General features: G+C 43.4%; 1 protein-coding gene across 2 annotated transcripts in view; it reads left to right on the top strand.

Annotated features, from left to right (window-relative positions):
• Window positions 1-22,136, top strand: part of GAREM1 (GRB2 associated regulator of MAPK1 subtype 1) — a 99,501-nt gene extending 77,365 nt beyond the window's left edge. Inside the window, exons 3-6 of one of the 2 annotated variants that reach the window (XM_057364992.1) lie at window positions 87-217; window positions 9,298-10,476; window positions 15,507-15,673; window positions 19,032-22,136. In XM_057364992.1, the coding sequence (XP_057220975.1) occupies window positions 87-217; window positions 9,298-10,476; window positions 15,507-15,673; window positions 19,032-19,944 (2,390 nt within the window). In that variant the 3' untranslated portion in view covers window positions 19,945-22,136. The remainder of the gene's footprint in view (window positions 1-86; window positions 218-9,297; window positions 10,477-15,506; window positions 15,674-19,031) is intronic. The other variant, XM_057364993.1, reaches the window with a different exon arrangement.
• Window positions 22,137-24,644: the final 2,508 nt, after the last annotated feature.

Below are 24,644 nucleotides of genomic sequence, written 5' to 3'. Positions count from 1 at the left end.
GTGAAGAAGTTGAGCCAGCAGTTGCCACAGTGACAGTTGTCCAATATAAATATCTTACAATTCTTCTGTTTATCATCTGTTTTCAGGGCAGTTTAAGCTGCTGGAACAAGACCGAGATATTAAGGAGCCAGTGCAGTATTTTAACAGTGTGGAGGAGGTGGCTAAAGCATTTCCTGAACGAGTTTACGTCATGGAGGAAATAACATTCAACGTTAAGGTAGTCCCTGAATAAATATTTATCCCTGTCTAAATGATTAACTGTTACAACCTTTATATACGTGGCAAGTGAGCAATGGCGCTGAGTGGGAAGTGTGATTTTTGAGACAAATGGGCCTTTAGTGTTCCATATTCGGTGATGGTGCTCTTTGGGATCATTTTTGCAGTCTTAAATCAACATGTCCTCTAAGGGCTCTCCTGCCCTATGGCACTTTGGGGAGCAATCCTGATGATCCATTCAATAATTCATCTAATTAGGATGCTCCTGCCAGATTTTAAACAAATGTTGTTTGTTGCCCCCTTTCTCCTCCCCCTCCAGSACTCTGAATTTCATTCTCTGCTAAGCAGCAGCTGCTCAAATCCCTCTCCAGAAAGCCTCATTCTCAGAGAGCACACAGGGTGAAATGATGGGGTTGCTTGTCTCAAAATTGCTGCAGCTAAATAGCATTGTGAATAAAATAACAAAAAACAAAAAGGMCACAGTTGTTCTCTGTGTGTGCATGTGCACTGCTCTTGAGCTCATCAAAGGGTCACTGCTCCCACAAGAGGGTTTGCTGTCACCAAGCACCCTGCAGTGCAGTGGCATCAAGCAGTGAAGGCACAGCTTGTTCTTCTTTGTCCCACCTGCATGTGTGACACTGCACAAGGTGGATCAGCTCTGCCATGAGAGCAGAGTGGTCTTCAGGCTCTTSTGGTTTGTTTGGGCAGCATCACCATCTCAAACTGGCAGAAGAGCATCCTAGAGCAATGGTGTAGACCCACGTGTGTACCCTGCAGGGGAAACTGGCTGATACTGCTGGTGCAAAACCAGTAYAGAGTTTCCTGGTCCTGTGTGTATCAAAATTGGTTTTGTGTAGCARCCTTTTGCGTTAAAGAGTGACCTGCTGCTTTCATTTGTGCTCTGCATTAACCTAAGCCTGTAAAACAGAGGCTTTAATGAATGAAGGCAACATGAGGGAGTTGGAACACTTCTGTATCTTAGGCAAGGGAACAAGAAAATTTCATTTCTGCTCAGAAAAAATCCTTGGGACTGCAAGCCTTATCCAGTTCTGTGCTGTTATTTCTCATTTGATCAATGACCAAACAAAAAGAATGGCACAGTAGAATGTGCAGTTTTGATTTTCTGGTGAGAAGAGTATTTGTCTACAGGCTTGTTTAAACATAACATTCCATATCTTGAGTTYGAGTGGTTTTAAAACATTTTGTCATATGTAGCAAACTGAGAAATAAGCACAGCTTACTGTTAGATATCAAATCCATTTTTTAAAGGTTTTATAGTGATACTCCTTAATGTAAATAACAGTGTAATAATCCAGGTTTAACCTAGTTACACAGTTATCTTGGCAGTATTCCTCTTGGCAGTTTTTCCAGTTTCATAGAAGTCTATTCCAAGGTTATCATCTTCCAAAAAATAAATGAACTTAGCAGGATTTATTAAAGTGTTTAATAACCCTTTACATGCAAGAGAATTAYGTACGCTAAAATTTTAATATAGGAGAGATTCTGTCAAGCTGATTAGAGCAAAGGGAGGAATACTAAATACACTTGATTTCTGTCCAGTGCAGCGTGCCTGTTTAAATTCAGAAGAGAGTATCAGAAGGTAGCTAATCCGATATAAAAAGAAAAAAAATGCGTAAAATATCTGATGAAGCACTTAAGATGAGAAGGAGCTCTAAAGTCTGGGAATCCTTTCTTGTTCCAAACACCAAGGTCTTCAGCGGATAATTTTTGAAGAAGGAGCCTATAGAGTTACAAGGTGACCAGACAGTCACTGCGTGCTTTTGTCTGTGCTTTTGGGGTGTGCCTGTATGTGCTAGCAGACCTCAGTCGTGGTTCCACTTGGTGTGAACCTCATTCCTGTGCATAAAACCTTGGCTGCTCCAGCAGGCTGTCACAGCTACCGCTGCCGTTCGGCAAATTGCCTTCTCCTCATGGTGGGCTGCGAGATCTTCTACAAGGAGCTTGCTTTTATTTTTTCTTCTTGTAATAGTTGTTGAAAGGAAAAATCAGCCTGGGCAGGCAGGGGAGAGATGGTTCTGCCTTCCTTCCCGGTGGTTTTGCAGCTGGACAGGGTTTCTGGGCAGTGTCCTGAGGGAGGGGCTTGAGGACCTGCCGGGTGTTTGAAGGATGGTTGTAACACATACCAACAAGTGCAGCTGGGAGGGAAAGGTGGTATCACTTTGCACAGAATAGCAAACAAAAATTTTAGGTTAAACAAAACTTTTGTAATGGCTGGTAGTACTTAGTAACTTCTTTGTTCATACATACTGCACTTGGATACSCTGCTGGTTGTCTCAAGCAGTGGCCAGCAGCATCTACAGGCACAACAATTTCAGGTGTGCCAGGGATAAGTGAATTTTATTCAGACAATAGYTGAATCTGTTCCTGATCGAAAATTTGAGGCATTCTGTCTTTTTTTAACTGACCAGATAGGTGAGAACCTGTTTTTATTAATATTCAGTGCATAATTGAAGAAAATGCTGTTTATGTTGCAGAATTATTATACAAAGATGAGAATTTTTTGATTCTCTGTAACTAAGAACAAAATACTAAGAAGGTTGAGCTACCCCAGGGCCCTATCTTTTGCTGAAACTACAGCAGTAGATTTCTGCTCTCAACTACTCTGATCCCATTCAGATGTCAGTGTGTACAAACACCCAGGAAGCTATTTGCACTAAGACTTAAAAAAGGGCACAAAACCCTCACATCACACTGAGGGCAGTTCACAAAAAGTTCTCTGAAAAAAAGCAACAGTATTGTCTGATAGACTGCATATTAGACTAGCCATGAATTCTTTCACTCTRAAAACCAACTCACTTAGTGTTGTAGGACCCTTCAGATTTTCCAGAATAACATTTTTGTCCTGAAGACATCACTTGTTTTCTCTGGAGAGTCTGTAAGCTGTTTGCASACACTTTCCAGAATGGAGAGGTGGCTTAGTGAGTTAGCCCTATAATGATTCTCTTCTTACCTGTCAAAGACTTTGTATGACTGGTGTGAACTTTTGATACCTGATTAGTTTGGTTTGTTTTTTTTTTGTTTTTTTTTTTTATGCTGTTCATCTTTTCACAGTGATTAAACTGTGTTGGCCCATACAGTGTACATTTTGGCAGAAGAAAATCTGTAGTGAAAACTTTGCTCTTTATTTTTGGTGACTTTTTTTTTTTTGGCAGATGTTAATGCAGCACAGTGGAACAAAATCGATCTCCTGATTGTAATTCTCATCCCTGTGATAAACTCACCCTGAGTTGCCATAAAGCACATAAATAGAAGGTTGTAACCTGCAGGGGCGTTCTTAAGTGCTGCAGTAGTGACTTTCTTAAAATGATGCAGTGTGTAGGTTTTGGCTGCAGGCTTTCACACAATTCATAATAGTTCACCTCAAGAATTTGTGCTTTAGTGGCCTTGTGTCTTGATACCAGCCTTACAAAGCTGAAAGACTCAGCTCCAAGAGGTTTAGGTTTTATCTCCTTTTTCCCTCCTGCCCCCTGTACAAGCAGGCTTTGATATCTTGGGATCTTGCATTGGCAATACAGTGCTGTGGCTGCCTCTGTTCCTCATGGAAAAAGGTGAGGGTTGGGGGCTTGAGTGAGAGAGAAGCAGAGGGAGCAGAGCTGCTGCTGTGTGCCTGTGTGGAGGTACCTGTGGGAGGGGTCCTGCTCCGAAAATGCCTCACTGTCTCCTGACATGCCATGTAAAGAGACGCTCCGTGTCACAGCTCTGCAGTCTTACCTGCCACATTTTGGGTWGGTTTTAGAACTTTGATTTATTTGAGACATCCTTAAAGAGCACTGAAGGCARCTGTTAATGTAGTAATTAGGCAAAGTCCCCCTTATCCCAGATGGAAATACATGTATGCTAACATGAAGMCTTCTACTTGCTGATTCTGTCCTGGGAAACAGGCATTTCATAAAAGAAAAATGGGTTACTGTCTCACTGAATTTAGCTTTCCTTGAAAAARTGTTTGCTTTTCTTTTTCTCCTCACAGCTCCTCTGAAGACTCCGTTTTACATTTTAAAAACCTTTTTCCAKTTTTGTGACCTGTAAAAATAATATATCTAGTATATATTATCTATTAAACATACATGTAGTGCTATGATTGGTCCCTTGACTCTAACAGTAAAAACCATATGCTGTAGCTATGAATCAGAGACCTCACAGTTACAAAGTGCTCTACCAAAAAAAAAGTTCTAATTGCATTTTTAAAGTGAATGCAATTCTTGCATTACTGTAATAAAATCGAGCAGGTATACCAATAAAAGTTTTCATGTGTATCCAAGTGATTAAGGGCTTCTGCTTTGATATGCAACAAATTAGGACAATTGGAGTCCAAGACAGCATATTGACTCAGGTGTTACCAAAATCTTATTATTCTGAGTTTTCCTTTCCTTAAGCAAGAATATGCCTGAGATTTCCCAAAAGAACACTTCCTAAATAATCATTCATGACTTTCCTGATGCATGTCTTCTKCAGGAGTTACAGCTGGCTTTTCAAYRTTACTGAMATTAGAGAGAGTCTTGAAATATACTGTCGTGACTTAATCCACTGCTGTTTTGCAGTGTGTTTGGTAAGGTCTGTGTGTGTGTAACCTTTCTGGCCAGCATCCTGGCATCAGTGGTGAGCAGATAGTATGGATCAATATCTGGCAGCAGGGAAGGAGAAGGCAGGTACAACAGGGAGGAAGTTCTGGGTCCATGGGTCTTCTGCATTCATTGTTCAGCTAGATTCCTAGATGGCTTTGGAGTGTAGTGGGGCAAGCGCTGCCTCTTTCACAAAGCTGGGACCACTGGTTATCCTCACTTGTTAGCAATGAAAACTGGCTGGGAAGAGCAAAGGACAGGTGAATGCAAAGTAATACTGCAGAGGTTGTTCTTAAAATGCATGAAACATTGCTGTTAAAATGTTCAAAGCCCTCCTTGGATATGTGGTGCATCTGAGTGAAAGCTTCTTGGTTGCTTTCTGCCTTCTGTAGTGTTACCTGTTTTCCAGAATTATTATGAGACTTTAAGAGTTCGCTACAAAAATGTTTGATTAATTCTACACCAGTCTGTGATCTGGACCACCCTGACTCTGCCACTCTGCACTGCTGTCTTCTGTCCATCACATCCCAGCGATGGACACAGATACTGTGTCATGTCTGCCAGCTGGGAGCTGCCAGAGACATGTCCAAGTGTCTGAAATAGTGCAGGGCTCTCAGCAGAGCTGTGAAGGAGTGGAGGGGGTGCTTGAAGATGCAAATCCTGCTGGGTTTCAGTGCTGGAAGCTTAGAGGGTGGAGGGAGATGGGTCTGGTGTGGGGGCTACCCGTTCTGCCTTCTAGGAATAATTTATGATATGCATTTTCATGCTGTCTCTAAGTGCCCTATTTGGCATAGAACCATAGAATCATTTAGGTCAGAAAAGACCTTTGAGATCATCAAGTCCATCCATTAACTCAGCACTGCCAAGTCCACCAGTGAACTATGTCCCTAAGTGCCACGTCTTCGYGTCTTATAAACGCTTCCAGGAATGGTGACATAACCACTTTCCTGGGCAGCCTGTTCCAATGCATGACAACCCTTTTGGTAAAGAGATTTTTCCTGATATATAATCTAAACCTCCCCTGGYGCACCTTGAGGCCATTTCCTCTTGTCCCATCTGTTCTTAGGAAGTGCTCTGCTTGACTGATTCCCGRGCTTCTGGAGGCCCTGTGCAATTCACCAAAGGCAGTGTAAAGTCCAGCTAAACTCCATGGCTCTTTGTTGATTTTTCTGTAGGTTTTGTGGCCGTTAATAAAGTGAAATGTTTGCGTGAACAAGACAGAGCAAATCTGATTTTCATATGTCATTGCTGCAMGGACAAAGTAAAGATCATTTAGTTKTGTAATCTGCAAAACAAAAGCTGAGCAGTATCTATGAACTGCTATGTATTGAGAGAGATATATACGATATGTGTGGTATATCCTCATGGCTAATATTCTGGAACGCATATTCACCTACCATTTACCTACCAATTTTAAAGTATAATTAGCCCACYGGGATGTATCAGCAATCTTAACATCACCACAGTAGAATTTAGTGGATAGAGATAAACTTGTGCAGTCTTAGACTTTTAATTTCMCAATTTCAGTTTTTATTATAATTTTGGACAGCAACTGATACCTACTGTATTCTTGTTTAGAAGGAAGAAKGATAAACAGTATTTTTCTCAGCCAAACTAGAACCATGGCATCATCTTTCTTTTTACAGAGTATCATAGAATGTACTGAGTGGGAAGGGACCCACGAGGAGCACTGAGCCCAACTCCTGGCCCTGCACAGGACACCCCAAGAATCACACCATGTGCCTGAAAGCATTGTCCAAACACTTCTTGAACTCAGMCAGGCTTGGTGCTGTGACCACTTCTCTGGGGAGACTGTTCCAGTGCCCTCTGGATGAAGAACCTTTTTCTAATATCCAACCTTAACCTCCCCTGACAACTTCAGGCCATTCCCTGGGGTCCTGTCACTGGTCAGGAGAAAGAAGAGATCAGTGCCTGCCCCTTGTCTTCCCCTTGTGAGGGAGTTGCAGGCTGCAATGAGGTCTCTGCTCAGTCTCCTCCAGGCTGAACAAACCAAGTGCCCTCAGCCACTCTTTGTATGGCTTCCCCTCAAGGCCCTTCACCATTCTCATGGCCCTCCTTTGAATGTGCTTTAATAGTTTAATGTCTTTTATATTGTGGCACCCCAAACTGCCCCCAGCACTCAAAGTGAGGCCACCCCAGTTCAGAGCAGAGCGGGTCAATCCCCTCCCATGCCCGGCTGGTGATGCTGTTCCTGATGTCCCCAGGACAGGGTTGTCCCTCCTGGCTGCCAGGGCACTGCTGAATGGTGTTCAACTTGCCATGGACCAGGATCCCCAGGTCCCTTCCACAGTGCTGCTCTCCAGCATCTCATTCCCCAGTCTGTAAACACATCCAGAGTTAAATTCAACCTTATTTCACCTGTAATTATCCTGTGACTATCCTTTTTTAACAATGAAAAAAATGTTTTTTAGAGTTTTTAATTGAAAATAATTTTGTCTTTAAATGTGCCTGTTGATTCTAAAAGTCCATTTGCTATTTGGCTGGTTGAAATKGGTGACATTAATAAGTAACTGCTCTGCAAGACCTTCATTGTGGAGCTCAGCCATTGAGTTACCTCTGTGGTTTCACATCTGACCCACCATTTCCTCCTGCAGTGGCTTGTTTGCTTGTGAACCACCAGGGAACTGTAAGTTGGCCAAGGAGGAGTTTCCACAGCTGTAGGTTGTGTCCCCTCCCTCGCTCCAGACAGCGTCCCACGGGCAGTGAGGAAAAGCTGCGATCGTGCAGCATCGAGAGAAAGTCCCACAGTGTAGCTGGCATTGTCAAAGCATCCATTTGCAGGGACTTACTGATTCTAGAAACCAATATTCTTGGAGAAAACACTCTCTCAAAAAGAGAAGGGAGGGATTGCACAGTACAGGCAYAGAGCCCTGTGTGTCCTCAGCCCTTCTCAGCCCCTCGAAGGCAGGGCTGTGCGGCTGCAGCTTCAGCTCAGTGCTCTGTGACATTTGAGGAGAAACCAGCAATGAACGTCAACACAGGCGTTATCAGCACAAAACAACCCCGAGTGCTTTCCTTTCGTGTCACGGTGTTTCAAAACGCCGTCAGGCCAGCGGTGCAAACTGTGAATGAGTATTGCGTACCATAAATCCTAGTAGTTTCCTGGATTAGACCAATTAGTGTTTGTTTAGATAATKCAGGGTTTGAATGACTTCCTCTCCGGAAGCCCCGAGCCTGAAGTGCTAAGGCGGCGCACCTCGGCTGAGCTGCCGGCGCGGTTGCTGCGAGAGGCTTGCGGAAGATAATCACAGTTCTGCAAAGGCAGGGGAATTGCAGGTCACGTCTTACAAGAGGAAGCATTATTCACAGCGCTTGTCAGTTATTAACTTACTGGAATTACAGCTTTGATTTCATGCAGTGGCTGTTGTGTGATGATACCAGAGTTTGAAGCTGGAGTTTGAACTTCATTCGAGCCCATGAAGTCTTTAGGGGTTTCAGAGGTGAGGAAATTGCTAACAGTTTTAGCATATGTTTTCATTGGCAATTTCTTCAGTATGTTCACTATTCTCAAATAAAATGGTCTGTAACAGACCAGTACTGTTCATCTGGTGCAACTTTATTTATGAGTAGGTATCTGCTGCTACCAAAGAATTGGGTGGGTTCTGTTAGGTCCCTGAAAAGGGCTTTTAATATTAAACCACTCAAATACAAGGCAGAGCAATCTTGTCTATAAAGAGTTATTTCAGTCTTAAGGAAATAACTTCAGGAGCAAATGAGCCTTGGACATCTGTTTTGTTGGGTTTTTTTTTCCTGGTACAATTTCCATACTAGAAAAGCTCACACATGGCTGTGCATATGTTGTTTAATCTCTTAAATTGCAATTATGATCAAAAAATGAGGAAGGAAGTCTATGACTAGGAGAGCAAAGCGAGGGGGGGAGTTAGGCATATGGAATAGACCGATATTCTTGACTTCTCCTTCAGGGAATAGATGTCATCTGCCATTCCCCCTGGCCTGGAAAAGATTATATCAAAGGGATATGCTTCATCTGTAACGATGAGATCACCTTTTCTGCTCCTCAGGGAGCTGAAGATGGTGAAAGAAGTTTGCTTCCCTCCAGAGCCTGGCAAATAAGTTCTAACAAACAGCAAAAACAAGGGTGTGGGGAAAAGATGCCCAAGGGAATGCAGACATGGTCTGTCATAGCCGTATGACACAAGTGGCTGTTTGAACTGCTGAGATGTGTCCAGGGTTTGCCCTTTCTTTAAAAAATAGTTTTGTTTGTTCCCATTCCTTCTTTGGCAGTTTCAGGTGGTTGTTTCCTCACAAGTAACATGCAGGAATGTGCAGAACAATTAAAAATGTTRCTTAGCTGAGCTTCAGGTTAAACACCTTGCACTTGATCAGTCAGCTGTTCAAATAAAGTTATATTTGTTTTTCCCTGTACGTGGTCTTGTAAGTTCAGTCTCAATAGATGTGATATGATTTGAGGTATTGTCTTTGTTGGGGGAAAACCAAATTTTTTGTTGCTATTTTGCAGGTGGCTTCAGGTGAATGCAATGAAGACACTGAAGTTTACAACATTACCCTTAGTACTGGGGATGAGCTCACTTTAATGGGGCAAGCGGAAATCCTTTATGCAAAGTCTTCTAAGGAGAAATCACGGCTCAACACCATCTTCAAAAAAATCGGGAAGCTTAACTCAATTAGTAAGCTAGGYAGGGGCAAAATGCCCTGCCTCATCTGCATGAACCACAGGACCAACGAGAGCATCAGTCTCCCTTTCCARTGTAAGGGCAAGTTCAGCACCCGCAGCCCGCTGGAGGTGCAGATGCAAGAAGGTGAGCACACGATTCGCAATATAGTAGAAAAAACCAGGCTGCCCGTTAACGTGACTGTGCCGAGCCCTACACCAAGGAACCCCTATGATCTGCATTTTATCCGCGAGGGACACAGGTACAAATTTGTCAACATTCAGACCAAGACCGTGGTGGTTTGTTGCGTGCTTCGTGGAAACAAAATCATTCCCATGCATTTTCCCTTGCACTTGACMCTTCCCAAATTTATTCTACCTGATAGCCTGGTGAAGGGGGAGCTGTGGCACGAATCCCTCATCCAGCACTGGTTTAACATATGCCAGGAGCAGTTTGACATAGAYGAGTATTCCCGTGCCGTGCGAGACGTGAAGACCGACTGGAACGACGACTGCAAGAGCCCGAAGAAGAGCCGGTGCGCGGGGCACAGCCACGTGCCCAACTCGCTGAGCTACGCGCGCGACGAGCTCACGCAGTCCTTCCACCGCCTCTCCGTTTGCGTCTACGGCAACAACCTGCACGGCAACAGCGAGGTGAACCTCCACGGCTGCAGGGATTTGTGTAAYGAGTGGGCCCTGTTCTCTCACGACGCTCTTCAGTACCAGGAGTCYGGGGACAGCAGCAGCGATTACCTTTTCCCTGAAGTTGGCGAAGAATCGATGTTTCTGCCCACGAAACCAGAGCTTCCTTAYGAAGAGCTCTGGTTGGACCAAGGGTCTGGAAAGGGTGGTGATCAGCCCCTCTCTTGCTCGCTAAGTGAGAAGAACAAGTGTGACAGCTACAGAGGATCTTTCCGCTCCAAGTGTGGTACCGCRTCTCTTCCCGTGCCTGCAACTGTCGGGACAACCACAAAGTCTTCAGATGTTTCCCTACCTCCACCTCCAGTGCCTCCCAAATCAGAAGCAGTAAGTCAGGGTTATTTATGATTATTTGTTTCATTTTTTAGGYGGTGAAGAGTTTGCATGCAGATCTTTTTAGGGAATACTTGGTGGAGGGAGGAAGGGAAACAGTCAAACAAAGATGTGCAACTGCAGCTAATTTCCTACCATATGTAAGTCATGTCTTAAGAACTATACTCCTATACTAAGGAGTATATTTGATATTACTGATCGAGTAGCTTAATCCTGATACTTTCAGATTACATTTGTTGTGGGGTTTTTTCTCACAGAAACAAGCTCTAARAATTGCTGAGTCACTTCATTCTCTTTTTTCCAACATCATCTCTCCATGTGACCTCCATGTTTTCTGTGGCCAAAGTGTGTGGGGCATGACCCCACTTGGAGCTGCCTCCRATGACCTTAGTGTATATTCAATTAACATACCCTGATAATGAGGACAGCTAGAATTTTTATGGATTTTAAGTGTMTGTTAATGAGAGATTGTCTTCTCTGTTATGAGTCTATGGCAGATTTTGAAGAATATTGTGTCCTTGTCCTCAGGGAAACTATCAAACTAGACCTGAACTAATTTCTCTGTACTGCTTGTTGAAGAAAAATGTGTTTAAATAGGAACTCCTCATAAAATATGTTTAAATAGGAGCTCTGCAAAATTGATAAATGAGCCTTCTAGGGGACTCAGTTTTAAACAGCACGTTTCATGGCCTTTTTTATGAAAGCTCATGGGAGAAATCAATTCTCCAAACCTGAAATGTCATGGAGACTTCAGGGGGGAAAATGAAAATACGTTTTATTAACAGGAGCTTATGTGGACAAGCTGGAGAATCCMCACATTATTTGGTCTCTTGACGTAGTCCTAAATATTTTTATTTTTTTTAAAGAAAGGAAAAAAGAAGGACACCCCTGGGAAAGAGTGTCTAGGAGTCTTTGGCAAAATGTCACTGATACATACTTATATCACATGAATCTTGGGGGTTATCATTATTTAACAAATTTGTTTTGCAGAGGTTTTTCTGGAATTCAAAAAAAAAAATACCATTCCGCTTGCAAGCCCTCTGGTAATTTCAAGAGCATGGCTCTACAGTATGTTAAGACTAATTTGAGACCAAAATGCAACAAACCATAATAACCCCATACCTTTCGTATTGCCATCTCTAGCAGTCCAGCAGTGCTGGCTGTAGCCTTTCCATCATGAGTCGGGTCACAATGTGGTTGAAAGCTGAATTGTGTTTGTTCACTCTGGGTAAACCTGCAGCAGATTTCTGTGGGGATCTCCCTGGCTGGGCTCTGCGCTTGCTGGAGAGGTGCAGTGAGAAGAGGGGAGGARGACACCATGCAGGCACAAAATGCCAAAGTGCAGCCCTTGGGCTGTGCCACCAAACCTTGCCCAAAAAGCAAATGCAGCAGCTTGAGCAGCCAGGAAAGTGAAGGCATTGTGTGTGTTTAGCGTGGTGTTTGCACTCAGGAACCCAGGAGCTCTTCCTTGCCTCTGAGGTCAGGTATCACTGACACTTTGTCCAGGCTCTTGGACAAGTGCCCAGCAGCTCCATATCGGGATGAGGCTCCCTGACAGCCTGCGCTGACGTTAACCTGCTCCCACCCTCCGCCTCCTCCTCCTCCTTTCCCAGACACATCGTCCTGGCTTCTCCTTTGTGCTGGCTCTGGCACTCCTGTGCCTGGGCAGGCAGCCAGGTCTGGRTCTGGAAAATGATTAGTTTCCTGCTGCTTTCTGTGAGCTGAACTGCTTCTGCACAGGGTCAGAGGAGTGCTGGGGAGTGGGAGGTGGGGGAGGAAAGCTGCCCCCGCAGCCAAGGTGAGGGCAGCCTTTGTGGCATGGGGGTGCCAACCTCTCGGATCATGCCTGAGACATGAGGGTCTTGTGTCACCCCGGAGGAGAGGCCAGTGGGGTGCTGGGAGAGCTGWGGAGCACCTGCACAGCATCACTGTGAACCCTCATCCTTGGGGAATCCYCCTGGCCTAGTGTCTCCCTTTTGGGGACAGCAGGGTGACCTTTGGGATAGATGTGTATGTTACCCTTTAAAGTTATTTTGGAAAGTGTGCAATTTTGTCATTTGTGTCTTACATTACTGAGGTAATATGTGAGTGCTGTCAGCAATTTCAGTATTGCTTTCTAGCCATGTTGGAGAAATAATTTCTGCTAAAGATATTAGCTTGCGTTTAGGGGTGGGCAGGGGGTGTAGCCCCATTAAAAATAAAACTAAAAACCTATATTTCCATAGATTATAATAATTTAGACACAGTTTTATGGCTTCCTGGAACAGCTTTGGAAYGAGTATCTGACCTACTGAATTCATCTGTGTGCTGGGGCTGAGGAGATGTTTGCATGGTTTCCATGTAGGTATTTATAGAGWAAGTAGATCTCAGGAGCTGCTGGTGAACATGCGGTTTAGTCATCACTCCCTCTAGAACGATATTCCATAGCATTTCTGCAGAGAGGTTGGCTGGCAATTGTATTTTTGCATGCACTAAATTTAAAATGTGTGTCCAGGAGCTGTTTGCAGGAAAGGACATCTGGGTATTTCAGAAGCTGCTCTGGTTTTCTTCTCTCCAGCAGGATGAAGCATTCAGATATATCACGTTTGTTTTCTAARTACCTTTCAGAAAATCAAAGTAGCATGAAGGCGGAAGGTGGAGGAGGAGGAAATAACCTCTGAATTAAGGCCTGTAAATTTATAATTGCTTCATTCCCCAAACAATAATTTGCATAAAATCAGAGGCTGTTTTCCTGGTTGGTACAGAGCACATCCCTTATGGAGTGCACCAGAAGTTGAGGCTGCTGTGGGCAAGGAGTGTGGAAATGCTCAGTGTGATGCTCACAATCATACTGGTGACAGGGAGGCTTTTATCCAGGCACCCTCAGGTCTGGTCACTGCAATGGGCACCTGGGAAACCCAGATTCAGGACTGACACCCCAAGGCCAAGGTGGTGCAGGCAGGTCTTGGACTGGCAGCAAGGAAAAGGAGCAGAGATCTTAAAATCAACATAGCACTTCATGCCATTGGAAATGGGTCACCATTCCTAGGTCATAGGAAGGAGGTTGGAGCATGAGAGAATTCAGTGTCAAATAGAAGTTTCAGGTTGTGCAGTGCCARTGTGTTTCATCTGGATGTGACAGCCATGTGTCATCTCGTGCTTCCAGGACAGAGAGCATTCCAAGTGAAGAGCAGCCATCAGGGTCATTGTCCTGTCACACTGTGGCTGTTCCCTCATCTCCCGCCTTTATTTCATTGTCATTCTCTTGGAGCTAGTAAGCACGGTTTTCCTGAAGCTTCCCCTTGCTCTTGTCAGTTCAATCTGCRAAATCTCCCCTTTTCATTGCTCTGCTGTGTTTCCCGGGGCCTGTGTGTGRCAGCTGTACTTGTGGTTTTGTGACAGGGATCAACTGGGACTGCACACTGGTATTATTTATGGCTTCATCCTGATCTGCAATCTAGGTCAGCAAGGGAGTTTGGCATAGTTTGTTGTGCCAGCACCTTTGAATGCCTCAGTCTTCCCAGGAAAGAAACACTTTAACCCTTTAACCGAATGCTGTGCTCCAAGAGCTTCCCTGAATGGTGTCTCTAACCCCATGGATATATATTTAATAGCATTCAGTATTAACTTTGCCTGTTCTGACTTGGGGGGGAAAATAGTCTTCAGGCATCCTTGGGGCACAACATTAAAATGGTTGAAGAGGTTTATGCCTGARTTCAATAACAAACATGAATAAAATTGATTCATTATTTTCCCCTTTCCTTGAAAGAGCAAGTAAGAGCCCTTAGAACAAGATTTATTTCAGTTTATGCTGTCGGGCATTTCCTGTAATTTTGACTTGTTTTGAATTAGGGAAAAAATGTACTACAGTGTCCTAGTCCCGAGTTTTCCATTTCACAAAAGTACTAAGTATGTTGTTGCATTTTGAAAGCACTGAAGTGGATTGCAAAAGGTTCCACATTTATTTTGTTTTTAAAAAAATTAAATCACTGTAATTGCTAATTACATGTTGCAGAACTGCTAYGATAACTTTTAGTTCTGCAGCAGCATTGTGAAATTTAAGAAGAAACTTTAGCTTTCAAACACAAAAATAATTTTCATTTTCTGATGCATCGGTTTCAGACAAGGAGAACATAGAGGTCTCCTGCTGCCCAGGGGCAGGTGGTGAATCGTTAAAAATCCTGCCTGGCAGCCTAATTCTCAGCAGCCTTCTCACCTCTAGCCCTACTAAATAAAGTTGCTCTCCCAAATATGTCCTGATGAGATTAAGGCCTTAATTCCATCATTTTTTTCTGTGGGGATGGATCCTGACATTTTGCTCCCACATAGGCACACCARAATAAATTTCGGGTGAGCAGTGCTGCAGCTGCTGTCTGGCTGCACAGAGCAGACCCGATGGCTGGGGGCACTGTTCTCGCTCTTCTGCCCACACCYTTCCACCTGTACATTTTGGACAGCCTTATCCTGCCCTTCTTTGGCAGCTACAGCAGGACTGAAGCTCCAGGTTTGGATCCAGAAGCTGGTAAATGTGAGATACATGCACTGTTCCTGTGGGAGGGAGGATGGGAATGGTGCTAGAGCTGGATGGTTCACTATCACTGGTGAAGTCAGTCAGGAAACACCAATGGGATCTTTTCATTACATAAGCTCAGTTTATTACATCTAAACAAACACTAATGAAGTTTGGGCCTAATTAATTTCTCCTTACAGAATGCATAATATCAGGAACAGTCTGTCTGATTTTCTGTGTTACTGGAAGGTTCTTTTACATTGTTTCATTGCTGATACTTTTTAAATGAGTGGATATCAAACTGCTGAAATGTGCCCTAAAAAGTTTACTAGTAGTTCTTCTAGTGGCAAAGTGTTCTTTTGGACTTCTTTGACAGCTGCATACTGTTGCAAATACTTTTTCATTWCTCTCTTCTCCTCCCTTTTAAATKATTTCCTTKCAAAGTAGAAGGCAGAACCAGATGTGTTTCATCTGGTTGAGGCTGTGGTTGCCCAGATTTTCTTGCTGCCTACTTACATGTCCTTCTTTTGYACAGGTGAAAGAGGAATGCAGGCTCCTCAACGCTCCCCCGGTGCCACCACGGAGTTCAAAGCCGTCCTCCACCAGCCCTTCCATCCCTCCTCGCACGGCCAAACCCGCTCGGCAGCAGACCCGCTCTCCCAGCCCCACTCTGTCCTACTACTCCTCAGGACTGCACAACATGTATGTGTTTGAGCTGTGGGAGCACTGTGCTTGGCACTTTCTGAGAAAGTTAAATTTAGCACTGCTCTTTTTGAAGGCACTTGTTTCTAACGCATGGAACGGTGTCAGACTTGCTGACTTTCTGTAAAACAGGCTAACCTGTCAAGTTATTTTTAAAGACTCGAAAGGAAGAAAAGCTCCAGCAGAAATTATGTTTTACTGGATAGGACACAACAGTTTATGTTATAAACACCTTCACACATTGCTGTAGGCAATATCACTCTTAGGTGACACAGGCTGTCTGATTTAAAAATCATATCTAGTTCTCCATGTTTCTTGAAAGTCTTGAATCTTCAAACCAGACCACCTCAAAGCTAGTTTTTGGGTGGGATTTCATTACTGCATGCAGTTCAGCCRGCTCTGGTTATCAGGGACACAAAAAACATGTGGTAATCCAGAAATGCGCTGTTCTAACTGTATGGGAACCTACAGGGTGGATATGATGGACAGAAAGACCAGCAGACACCACTGAGTGTGAAATGAGATGTAGCAGAAGGGGGCCAGACAGCTTCCATACAGTTCAGCACAAACCTAACCCACAAAATGGAAAATCCACCCAAGCTAGTTGAAAGTTGACGGTAAATTCTGAATTTTGCTGCTGCGTAGCTTTTCTTAGTGATACAGTGTCCTTCCTTTGGCTTCAGAAATTATGCACCTTCTGAAGCCTCACCTCCTTTTTGCCTTGGATGTCTTCTTGCCATTATTTTTGTTACTCCTTCAGTGGTGGTACCTGTGTGGGTATAACAGATTCATCTGAAACATCATTGAACTCATTTCAGCCTGGATGCAGTTGTTACARTAACTTACACTGGAATTGCCTTACTAAGCCGTACTGCACATTTGCAGCTCAGGRTTGAGAATCTGGCAATGATCACTCTAGATCAAGGCTGCTTGCTTATTTTATGAAAGCCTGTTGGGTAGTTCTGTCAAGGTCTACTCCACAGGAGGCTGAGCACAAGACCTCCCAGCATTTGGGGCCCACCAAATGCTTCCTTCTCTCTTTGTAGCTAACAATATATCTGCATTCCAAAAAGCTAGGAAAACAGAAGTGAAGTTTCTCAGAAATTCAGAAGGGTGTAGTGAGGTGGGGGTCAGACTTTTCTCCCAAGTAACAGGCAATAGGACAAGATGAAGTGGCCCCAAGTTGCACCGGGGGAAGTTTGGATATTAGGAAAMATTTCTTCATGGAAAGGGCTGTCAAGCATTGGAACAGGCTRCCCWGGGAATTGTTGGAGTCTCTATCCTTGGACATATTTAAAAGACATGCAGATGTGGCACCTGGGGWCATGGTTTAGYGGTGGACTTGGCAGTGCTGGGTTAGTGGTTGGGTTGGTGGTCTTAGAGGCCTTTTCCAACCTAAACAATTCTGTAATTCTATGATTTGCCTTGAAGTTCACAGYATTTGCATGAAATTCATCTCCAGCTGGGTCCAGACCAGATGTCTTCATTTGGGTAGAGTTGATGTGGTGTTGCAGAGGGAGCTACTAGAAAATTGGCATTGTGTAAAGTAATGTGGATTGCTGTGAAGTTGCTTTGCCATTTATATCAGTGATCTTGGTTTTTTGGATCATGAAGAGTTGCAGACAATATYTTAAACAGAAACAAAGTCAGTATGATTTGTCCTTATCTGCCTGTTAAAATGCCTGGTACTTCAGCTGTATTKGAGGTTTGTCTTGCATCCTTTGGCACTGAGTCCCAGGGAGTTAATTTTGGTGGAGGATGAATAAGAAAGTGCTTTGAAAATGTTACTCTACCAGTTTTCAGAAATTCCATTAATCTTTGAAATCAATAAATGTTCCAGTTCTAGTATGGAATTAGAGAACAGAAACGGGATCAATCAATTTAATTGCTCTGTATAGTTGGTTGTTTATAACACTTCATTGGCTGTTTTCTCAGCTTGACTGCTTGGTTTGTGAAAAATTATTTGCAMTGTGTGCAATGCACCAGTTGGCCTTTAAGCAGCCAGAAATGACCAGTTGATGGTGTATCCCTGTTGAGGGGGGAAAAYCCATCTCCTGTATTGTAAATATCCAGCTGCTTTACCTTTATTAGTGGCGTWAATAAACAAAAAGTTTGGAAGGCATGGAACAGAGACTGAGAGATGGTTAGAAAGAGGGAAACTGCATCTGTTGGGGYGGATATTTTCCAGTGATGTAGATTAGAGCTGTTTTTATGCATCTGCACTTTGTATTTCATCTGGGCAAGTCCAGATTGGGTTCCTCTCTGATCCTTTGTAAGCACACAGGGAAGTAATTTTGTGTCAATGCATTGAAAACTATGCTGGTTTTTTGATAGCTGTTCCATTCTCAAGCAGTTTTCACTGAGCTGTCATCAGATGACGGTTGAGTTTCTTACTTGAGTAGTTAGTTTTCAGGAGAGAGAGGCAAGTAATTAAAACAATTTTTTTTCAACTGTTGTTTTCCGTCTGTTGTGTTGAATAAGGATTTTATAAGTCTGCTAATTGTTTTTCAAGTGTTCTGGCTTAGCTGGCCATAATTCCAAAGATCAGCACAATCTTTCASATTTTCTTTTAGAAAGTGGCATGAAAGCAGCAAACATTTGCTTTTGATAACGGGTTGCGTGCTTTTGTTGTCATCTCCGTCCCTTGGGAGCACCTGGACATAAACCATCAGTTACCTGGAACAGGTTGAGCTTAGTTCACCACCTGCAAGTGGATCAGGGATAACTTTCTTTAGGTGCCTTTGAAGAGCAAGTGTTTAACATCAAAGCATTGTAAAGATCCAGACACACCAACAAATCATTGTGGGTAAGCTTAAAGCCTGATACTTCAGCACGTCCAGCCAGGGCTGCTTACCTTTGCAGCTAAATCTCCTTCTTTGTAAGCATTAACTCACYCTTTGTCCCTGTACTCTGTGCTGGAGCAGTGGTGACCTGCCCTGATACAAGCTTTTGCAAGCCATGTGTCTATATAGAAAAGTACTGGATTAAAACATCTTTCTAATATATGTGAGGCTGTTTCTTATACATGGTGGAATCCCTCAGGAATTCAACAATGAAAAACTGAGTATTTGTGAGATGACAYAGAACTGAATTGAGGCATCTACTTTCTTATGAGCTTGAAGAAACAAGACGTGAAGCTTTTGGGTATGTCAGCACCTTGTCAGGCTTGTAGAAGRGGTGAAAGAACTGTCAGTGCGTTAATTCAAACATGTTAATTCAAATGTAAAAAGTTCTGCCAGAGGAAAGAAGATTCTTTCCTTGTGATGGTTGCCCTCTGACTCTGTCAGATGATTTATGAGTTTATTGAAATGCCAATTTTTSTCTTACTAACAACATCCTTTCTGCTTTGTTCCTTAAGTAATGTCACAGAGAGCGACAGCACCAACCCAACTGAGAGCACACCTGTTTCCTGCTACCCATGTAACATGATGAAAACTGAGTCCAAAGAGCCTGAGAGCACAATGCCTTTGGGAAGCCCCTCAGCTGAAGCTCTGCCTTCRAGGTTATCTTGGCCAAACCATTTTTCAGGAACTGGTGAAGGCCTGAATAGGAGTGATTTCCTGCTTGATCCAAGCAGRAGCTACAGTTACCCCAGACAGAAGACTCCAGGTACGCCAAAGAGAAACTGTCCAGCACCTTTGACTTTTGACTTTGATGGCTGTGAGCTCCCAACAGGGTACTCCCCGCTGACTCCAGCAGAGTTCACAAACACCATCTCCAGCTGCCCAAAGTCAGCAAGTTACTCTCTAGACTGCACTGATGAGAAAACTCTGGGAGTCGGCAACACAAAGCAGAGCCATTCGTGTCCTGCCTTACCTCCTCGGGCACCGAAGTCAAGTGAAGATAAGACAGTTACAGACATGGGTCCCTTGCCACTGAAAATAGATGGTGCTGAGGAGGAATCAAAAACTGGCTCTCCAGACGTCTTGGAAGATCAGTATCTGTCTAAAAAGGGCGTGCAGGATACGTTCTCTGTGTCTTACCCCTTCTCATCTCCCCTCCACCTCCAGTTAGCACCAAGGTCTTGTGGGGATGGCTCTCCCTGGCAGCCACCCACAGATCTTTCTGGACTCTCCATAGAGGAAGTGTCGAAATCGTTGAGGTTTATTGGTCTGTCAGAAGATGTCATATCATTTTTTGTCACGGAGAAAATCGATGGCAATTTACTGGTTCAGCTTACAGAAGAAATCCTGTCAGAAGACTTCAAGCTAAGCAAATTGCAGGTTAAGAAAATACTACAGTTCATTAATGGCTGGCGGCCYAAGATGTGATGCTGGCTAGTTTTTAGTGAAACTGTATGAGGTGTGCTCGATACACTTGAGCTAATACATCACTTCCTGTTTTTTGCACTAAAAAYCCTTCTTGTAAATAGTAGTAGAAAAATTCTTACTATGCAGATAAACATTTTTGAGTGGTGAATGGACTTTTTTTTTGTATGTCAATAATAAAAGTAGAGAATCTGCAGAGGTGTGCCTTTGTGCATCCCTGARCATTCAAACAGCTGCTAAAAACTGGACACTAAGGGAACTTGGACTCCATAGTCTGTTAAGACTTAGTCGTATTTATTACTGAACAATTTGATGCTGAAAGACACACACACCAATCCAGTTTACAGTTTTGTGTTAACTGCAAAAAAAAAGGTATTTCTTATGGGATTATTTCTGTTAACATATTTGGCAAAATGCTGTGACTTGCAGATATACAAAAACATTGGTTTTGACACTACATCTGAAAATGTTAAGAATTGCTGTGAAGTGCCACTAATACACTATTCTTGCAGCATTTTTTTATTAACAGTATCTTCCTGACTGTCTGTAGCGTGGATGTGTTTTCCATGTTACGTTGAGCAAAAAGAGTTAAATGTTTTTAAACCAAGAGTCATGCTTAGCTCGTTGCCCAGAGGGGAGGGAGAAGGGGGATTTTCTACTGAGCCACTCTGCCCTGGCCAATTAAAAGTTTATGACCTGTAGATTTCAAAAGTTGCTTTTGTAGTCGGATGACTGGAGTAAATAGCATGACTTCTGGTCGTGCAGCTTTCTCATGGGAAAGGCAGTTGAGTGCACAGACGCTTTTCTCAGCAGACCCTGCCTGCTGCAGCAGCCTGCTAGCAGAGCCCTTGCAGGAGCTGTGCTGTGCTGGAAGGTAACAGCCCTTTGTGTTTCCTCTGCTGCCCTTCTGATGGTCTGAAAACGTGCTCTGTCTGCTCCTCCTGCGGCTGGCTCTGTGTAGGAAGGTGAACGTGCTCCTGTGTCATGACTTTGAAACAAAGCATTGGCAAGGTTGGAGGGATCAGAAACAGCACAGCACGCTGCTGACAGCGGGGCGAGTGAGGTTGTGGGCCATGCCACAGGAAATGCTTCTGATCTTTTCAGCTCACCTGGCTGGTTTGCAGTGGGCTGTGAGGATGTGGGTGTCGTGGTGGGAGGGGCTGTAGCATCAAAGGATGCGCTATTTGAGTTCCCCAGCTGCCAAAACTCGCTGCAGTAGATGTCACATGGAGGTGGCAGTTGAAAGGGAGCACAGAGATGGTAAGAGGGCATTGGTCTGCCCCTGGACACCTCTCAAGTTTAACTGCACAAAAGGTTAGGAGTAGGATTAACTTCTGGAAGGCCTTTGTAGGAGGTCTTGTAGCTGGCAGAGCTCTCTGAAATGTGTCTAAATAACCCAGGATCCCCTGCCTTTGTATACTGGATTCAAGGATTTGTGGAGATTTCAGGAAAGGGTCTGTGATGTCCCTTCCTCCTCAGCAARTGTGCATGTCCAGGATCCTCAGGTGGCCAGAGCTAGGAATGTTGGAGCAACTTCACCTTCACTTGCTGCTGAGCAGAGCCCTGGCCAGGGGAACACCATCATCTGCCTTGCTTACCTGTTTGATGTGTAAAAAAAATCTCCATTGTAGGGCACGTGCTGGGAGCATCAGGAGAAAATACAGAGCAAGGACAAAACTGCTCAGTTTGCCTGTTTTCTCAACCATATTGACTCATTAAAAAGAATTTATTAGCAAATGTAGTTTTCTGTTGTTTGGGCAAGTTTCATGTCATGTCACCATGCCGAATTATTTATGAATTGAGTTCAGTAATGTAAACCGCTGATTCCCAGCCAGAAAGGAATGACCAACTGTTGTGGGTGCTATAAAGCCAACAAATATTCACAACAGAAAAACCCCAAGAATTCATAATCCTCTTTTTTGTAATGWATTGACTTTAAGCAACAGATCAATAGCTTTCTCCGAATGCTTTTTAATTAGCATTTTAAAATATTTTAGCTGCAAATAAGACCAGATCAAATTCAGATACTCTTCAGATACRTATTTTTGCTGGTAGGCACATGCAAGTTGAAACCAATTGCCTTTTAAACATCACTGTGTCAAATGGATGTTCAAATTTRAAAGGGCCAAATCTTTAATGTCAAGTACTTGTTATTGTTTCGCTCAGCTTGTTAATTCTAGGTAAAAAACCTAAAATGTCACTAAAAAAAAAGAAAAAAAAACAAAAGAAAATATTGCAGTCTTGGTAATACTGACATTAAATATTGCTAACACCCCCTAGAGTGCTAACACCCCCTAGAGAAAGTAATTTTCTCTGACTGTGGATGTACACCTATTCTGTTATCTCTGSTTACCTGCTTGAATTGGTTATTCTTGCAGAGGGACTGGTGGAATTTGCATTCATGACCGTGCTGCATTAACATCTCATGTGCATAAACCAAAACACAACTGGCCGACTGAAAGGCCTGGAAATGTGCATTGATTGCAGAAGCTGAGCCTAGTACAGCTAAAACCACTGACTGCAAACGTGCTGTTGGTGGCATTCCAGGTGTCTTGTTCTGGCTTGGCACTGCTTACTTTTTTATGCATAATGTATTAGCATTTTACTTTTTCTTTTGCTCTTAGCCACTCRTCACCTTCATTTTCCAAGCCATTTTTGGAGATTCAGGTGTTTCTAACCTTTGTGTTCTGTGAATTACGACTCTGGTGTTGATCTACCTGCTGTGGTGCCCAAGCTGGACTGAAGCATGTGCTCTGGTGAAATCAGTAGAGTGATGAGCAAATTGGGCAGACTGGGTTGTGGCTCAGCCTTTGGATCCTTGGTTATGGAATGGGGTACCTTTCAATAGGTAGCCAGGCTATGCCAGCTCCCAAACACAGCACAGAGGTCAGCAGTGGGGAAAACCAATCTGGTTCTGGACAGTGGTGGAGTTGAGCCACATTGATGGGAGTTGTTTTGGTTGTCCTTGGGGCCTAAGAGCTGCAACCATTGAGCACTGTGCCGTAGTGGGCCTAAATTMAGTTGAATTTTTGAGGTATTCTACTAAAATAGGCCAGTCCTAACCTTGGATTTCTTTCCTCAGATTAAATAAATGTAAGGCCTCTGGTGCTTATTTGGTCCAAGCTGTGTGTTATCCTTGGGGTTTTTGTTTGTCTGGGGTTTTTGGTAACAAAAAGTATGGCATGTCATTCTGCATGGAGCTGTCCCGCTGYCCTGCACCAGGAGACACATCCTTTCTGTGCCACAGTCATGTGTTGGCACGAGGACTGGTGCTGCTTTCAGCRGTGATTTCAGCTGGATTCTGGCAGGGAAGCTTTTCTGGAGGTGGTCACAGAATTGGGCAGGGGAGGGATGGAGAGAAAAGTTGAGGGGAAATGCTGTTTTCCTTCAAACACTCATTGTGCCTCAGATTAAGATTCKTTGTCTTGCTGCCTGCCTGGCTAACCAAAGCTGTGTTGACACCAACTCAAAGTGCATATTTGCGTTCTTATTCTTGCCATATTGCAAAAAAATTGCCTGTGGCTAGAAACTTAGACAGAAAACATTTGGCCCATCCAAAATTAGAAGGGAAGTGTATTTTACAGTGTTCTATTCAGCCAGAAGAAAGGGTTTGAATTTACTGTGTGTTACTGTGTATTCTCGTAATACAACAGGTTTCCCTGCCACTTAATTGAGCTTCTTTCCACAACAACAGCTTCAAGAGAAACAGCATAAACAGCGAAGCTGCCTGAAAACGCGCCGAGTTTCAAACCTGTCTATAAATAATTGTTTTCTCTTGTGTTTTCATCTTGAATCAGCTTCTTGATTGTCCTCCCATTAAACAAAATTGTGCTGGCACCAGCTGCTTGTGTGCTTCCCAGTGGGCCAGGCAGGGGGTCACACCATGGTGCTGAAAAGCCAAACACCAGCCCTGTCASAGGACTGTGGCTCTCCTGGCTTCTCTTCCTGATGCCCTGAAATTGCAGCGTTCCTGTGTACAAGACAGAAGGTACAGATGAAATCCCAATAAACAAGAAGGATCATCCTTTTTATTTATAGGGGTGGCAGGGCAGTGGGGAAATGCAGGCCCCTTGTTGAGACCTAGCAATAAATGACTCTTCATTTTGTTATGTCTTAAACTCCTTATAGCCCAGGAGTTGTTCAGACTTCACAGTTTTTGTGTGTAATAACCAAATTTTCAGTGTGAAAATCTGCAGCGTGATTCTCTTGACTTGGACAATCTTCTGAATTGTATTAAAAATACGTTAGTTCTTAGTGCTTTAGATTCACTTTGGGTATGTCAAAAAAGTAACACTTGGAAAAAAAAAAAAAAAGAAAAAGCCCCAAAACTTTGGCTTAGTACATTTCCGTTATAAAACGAAGCATGGGTTTTGTGGAATTCTGTGCTGTTTTGGGCTTTTGTGTAAAAGGCTGAAGGCAGATTATTATTTAAACCAGGTGCAAATAAATATCCCTGTAATGTATATGAACAAATTTAAACCACGTATTGTAAGTATATAAACTGTATATTAAAGACACTATTTTCATGATACTTCAAATGTGTACAGAATTTGTTACACTAAATCAGTTGGGTTGCATGTGTTATAGAAAGGTTCTCATTTAGTAATTTCCCTGACTTATCCTCTTGCTCATCTCAGTGTAATTTGGAAATAAGCACTTCTCAAAGAGCGAATTTCACAAAGTAAGATTGGGATAATTGAGAG

Source organism: Malurus melanocephalus, unplaced genomic scaffold (genome assembly GCF_030028575.1).
Source record: "Malurus melanocephalus ecotype Western Australia unplaced genomic scaffold, MMel_1.1 scaffold_46, whole genome shotgun sequence".
Lineage (NCBI taxonomy): Eukaryota > Metazoa > Chordata > Aves > Passeriformes > Maluridae > Malurus > Malurus melanocephalus.
This window is presented reverse-complemented; position numbering and strand designations above follow the sequence as displayed.